At 45.8% G+C, this 4804-nt stretch overlaps 1 protein-coding gene across 1 annotated transcript; it reads left to right on the top strand.

Annotated features, from left to right (window-relative positions):
• Positions 1 to 482: 482 nt before the first annotated feature.
• Positions 483 to 4349, top strand: PEX12 (peroxisomal biogenesis factor 12). Its single transcript, XM_008074282.1, has 3 exons — positions 483 to 1220; positions 1537 to 2090; positions 3689 to 4349. The coding sequence occupies exons 1-3, from the start codon at positions 1095 to 1097 to the stop codon at positions 4086 to 4088; spliced, it is 1080 nt and encodes a 359-aa protein (XP_008072473.1). The 5' UTR covers positions 483 to 1094; the 3' UTR covers positions 4089 to 4349.
• The last annotated feature ends 455 nt before the right edge of the window (positions 4350 to 4804 follow it).

Consider the following 4804-nt stretch of genomic DNA (forward strand, 5'->3'; position numbering starts at 1 on the left):
GCAGGAACCTTATAATTTTTCCTTGTAAATGGTGGCAACAAAGCTAAGGCTTCTATCTCCTGCTACATCGTTTCAAGTCCCTTCTGAAAGACGAAGCAACGTAAATTAACCACCATCTCCGCCGCGAGCGTGCAGAAAGGTCCTTTCCACCTCCAGATGCCCTCTCTCCCTCCAGCCCTAGCTCCGTCGCCCTCGGGAACACAGGCCTCAGCTGCGGGCCCAAGCTCCGGCTCTGGGTGTCAGACGTCGGCGCGGCACCCAAAACCCCTATTCAAAAAGACCCCTGCCGGAAGAGGATCAGCGATTTGGCCTTCCACCGAGATTACGATGCAGAACCAGCCACGAAAAGTGGACCAAACAAGCGGAGAGCTCACAGCCAAGAACCGCCTGCAAACGCCTTCCTTAATTTCCAGGGGGCGAGAGCGGTAGTTCGGGTAGGTCATAGAGTTCTCCGGTTCCGGTCTCCGCGCAGCATTCCGGACTAGAGCGCCTCTCTTCCGCCAGCCGTCCCCGAGATTCCGGTGGCTTCTGTTTCCGGCTACGGCTTTTGTCATAAAGCGACACCTCCCTTCAAGCGTGGCGTCGTGGGCCCTCCGCGCTCACCCGGGGTCAGAGAGCAAGACAGGCCCGGGCGTGGGTGCTTGCAGCCGGCAGTTGGAGTCAGTCCTCGCGTCTCGCGCCCGCACTGGCACCTCTGGTTCCTCAGAGCCGGCTGGCTTTGCGCCTCCACGATTGAAGAGGTCCTGGCTCGCAGCTCCGGGACTGAAGCTCCAGAGGACCGCGCTCCTTCGCCCGCACCTGCCCCCGCAGTCACCCTCTACCCTGTGAGGTGCAGCATTTGACAAGTCACTCCTCCGCACATATCACTTCCATCCCTGTCCTAGTGAACTGCGTTCTTCACTTCCTTGAGAGCCCCCATCTCCAGAAGAGGTCTTTTCCCCCCAGCTGAATTTCGCCTGTAAAATTTAGAAGTCTGTAGTTTCGAGTATCATGCAGAAATTTCACCTTTAAGACTGTTCACCCATTTGATAATTCCTTCTCCCAAAGGTCTATGCTTACAAGAGAGTGGGGGAAAGTGAAAGCCAGTACACACTATGGCTGAGCACGGGGCTCACATCACAACTGCTTCTGTGGCGGATGACCAGCCTTCCATCTTTGAGGTGGTAGCACAGGACAGTTTAATGACAGCAGTAAGACCTGCTCTTCAGCATGTGGTCAAGGTAAGGTATTGATTCTCGGAAAGGCTTGAGGGACAACTGAGTGAAAACCAAACCAATAATTTGTGTTTATTTGGTAGCCTAGGATTTGAAATAACCAATTCGCATACAACTCATATCCTGTGACTTAAAGGTTATTGAGTCTCTGTTCTGTGTAGAGCCCTGAACTGAATACCCAGTACTTCTGGGTGAGGACAGATTCCAAAAGTGATTTAAGCCAAAAGTGTTTAGGATTTGGAGGGGAAACGGGAAATGTAAATATAAAGTGTAGTAGTTGTATAATAGAATGAATTCCATGTATTGATTTATTTTGCTTTAGGTTCTTGCAGAATCAAATCCCTCCCACTATGGCTTCTTGTGGAGGTGGTTTGATGAAATCTTTACTCTGCTAGATCTTCTGCTCCAGCAGCATTATCTGTCTAAAACCAGTGCCTCATTTTCTGAAAACTTTTATGGCTTAAAGCGAATTGTAATGGGGGACACTCAAAGGTATCAGAGATTGGCCAGTGCTGGTCTCCCAAAGAAGCAACTTTGGAAATCAATTATGTTCCTCGTTCTTCTTCCCTATCTGAAAGTGAAGCTGGAGAAGCTGGTTTGTAGCCTGAGAGAAGAGGATGAATATTCTATTCATCCCCCTTCTTCCCACTGGAAACGATTTTACAGAGCCTTCCTGGCAGCCTACCCATTTGTTAACATGGCCTGGGAAGGTTGGTTTCTTGTACAACAACTTCAATACATCCTAGGAAAAGCTCAGCATCATTCACCACTGCTGAGGCTGGCTGGAGTTCGGCTAGGTCGACTGACAGTTCAGGATATACAAGCTCTGGAGCATAAACCAGATGAAGCCAGTGTGATGCAGCAGCCTGCGAGGAGGTAAGGCCTTAATTTGTTTTCAAAAATTCTTTGATTAATACAATTCTAAAAGCTTATTCCAATTTTACGAAACTCACCTCCGTGTCTACTTTGTAGTACTTCATAAAGTCATAAAAAAGTTATTGTGTCCATAAATCAAGGACTGTCATTCTGATAACCTTCCTCATACTAGTACTTTTTTTTTTTTTTTGAGTTGGAGTCTCACTCTGTCACCCAGACTGGAGTGCCAGTAGCACGCTCCCGGCCACCTCAGCCTTGACCTGCTGGGCTCTGGCAATCCTTCCGCTTCAGTCTTCCAAGTAGCTGGAACTACAGGCGTGCGCTACCACGCCCGGCTAATTTGTTTTTTTTTTTAATCTATTGTAGAGATGAGGTCTTGCCAAGTTGCCCAGGCAGGTCTTGAACCCACAGTCTCAGGCAATTCACTCACCTCGGCTTCCCAAAGCACAGGATTACAGGCTGAGCCGCCAAGCCTGGCCATACTAGTACATTTTAGTGCACATTTGCTATGTCCTAGGTTCTGTGTTGGGTGCTTGCTTTATGTACATAATCTCAATCCTCACCACAACCCAATGAAGTAAATGTATTACCTTCATTTGACAGTTGAGAACACTAAGCCCTAACAGCTAAGTACCTTGCCAAGGCTACACAGCTACAAGTTGGCAGAGTTGAGACTCAAGCCAGATCAATATAATTCTATTTTATGTATTTATTTATTTATTGAGTTGGAGCCTCACTCTGTCACCCAGGCTGGAATGCAGCCTTGACCTGCTGGGCCCAGGTGATCCTTCTGACTCAGCCTTTCAAGTAGCTGGAACTACAGGCATGCGCCACCATGCCCTGCTAATGTTTTGATTTACTATAGAGATGAGGTCTCCAAGTTTCCCAGGCTGGTCTCAAACCCTTGGCTTAGGCAGTCCTCTCACCTTGGCCTTCCAAAGTGCTGGGATTATAGGCGTGAGCCACCACACCCAGCCCAGATCAATGCAATTCTAAACAATGTACTTAATCATGATGCTGTCCTACTTCCTGTTCATGTTTGTGTTCTCCTACAAGTTCAAATATATATATATATTCCTGAATACTGCTAGGTTTTTTGTTGAGATTTTTTTTTTTTTTTCTGGATGTGCTACTTTCATTTTTTTAAAAATGGGGTCTATATAAACAAATTCTCATCTAATTTCTTTCTCAAAATACAAAACTCTAATTGTTATTAAAAGCAAGGCCTTGCCTGTAATTCCGGCTACTTGGAAGGCTGAGGCGGAAGGATCGCTGGAGCCCAGCAGGTCGAGGCTGCAGTGGCCGGGAGCGGCCACTGCACTCCAGTCTGGGCAACAGAGTGAGACTCCAACTCAAAAAATAAAAAATAAATAAATAAAAGCAAGGCTTGGCTCCTATACTTCTAAAATACTATAAATCAGAAATAGAGAATGATTTAGAATAGATATTTAAGGAGACAGTGCCAACCTAGCAACTATTCAATCCCCCATATCAGTGATTCTGATGAAGTGTAAAAATTAGATTTATATTAGTCATGCTGTGATTATATCTAAGTAAACAGTTTTTCTCTTTGCCTCCTTGTTCTCATTTCTCAACAGTATTAGTGAGAAGATAAAGTCAGCTCTGAAGAAAGCTGTGGGCGGTGCTGCCTTATCCCTCTCTACTGGCCTTTCTGTGGGGGTATTCTTTTTGCAGTTCCTTGACTGGTGGTACTCATCTGAAAATCAAGAAACCATCAAATCATTGACTGCCCTGCCTACTCCACCACCACCTGTACACCTAGACTACAATTCTGATTCTCCCCTCTTACCCAAAATGAAGACCGTGTGCCCACTGTGTCGTAAAACTCGGGTGAACGATACTGTTCTTGCCACCTCTGGCTATGTGTTTTGTTACCGCTGTGTGTTTCATTATGTGAGGAGTCATCAAGCTTGTCCCATCACAGGTTATCCAACAGAAGTACAACATCTGATTAAACTGTACTCCCCTGAGAACTAAAAGGAGCTTGTATCTTCTCTCACAACAAAAGTATTGCACTATAAGGACACGAGGCTGGTTTTGAGCATGGTTTATAGCATTGATACTTCTTAGCCTTAATTCACAACTATATACATTTTAAATTACATGGATTTCTTTAAAGGATATACCCATGAGATTCTAACCTTTTAGCCTGCTTTCTAGACCCCCTACTTACAGCTGACCAAGCTGATTTTAGTAGGAGAATCAGGACTGGCAGGAAATGTGAGGGCCAACATAGAGGAAGTAGATAAAAGATGACAGGCTGGGCACAGTGGCTCATGCCTATAATCCCAGCACTTTGTTAGGCCGAGGTGAGAGGATTGCCCGAGTCCAGGGGTTTCCAAACCAGACTGGGCAACTTGGTGAGACCTCATCTCTACAATAAATCAAAAAAAAAAAAAAAAATTAGCCGGGCATGGTGGCGCATGCCTATAGTTCCAGCTACTTGGAAGGATCACCTGAGCCCAGCAGGTTGAGGCTGCAGTGGCTGTGAACGTGCCACTGCACTCCAGCCTGGGTGACAGAGAGAGACTCCAACTTAAAAAACGATAAAAGAAGACAATTAGTACAGAAGTTTTGTCTAGTCCTTTCCTTAAAGAATAAGAGGTATTGAGGTATACAAGCTCTAAGGAAAAACTTAGAACTCAAAAAAATAAAATGGGTGGTAGGGGGGGTAGCAGCCCTTTTTTTTTTTT

This window comes from Carlito syrichta, unplaced genomic scaffold (genome assembly GCF_000164805.1).
Source record: "Carlito syrichta isolate Samal-C Ts95f unplaced genomic scaffold, Tarsius_syrichta-2.0.1 Scaffold316387, whole genome shotgun sequence".
Lineage (NCBI taxonomy): Eukaryota > Metazoa > Chordata > Mammalia > Primates > Tarsiidae > Carlito > Carlito syrichta.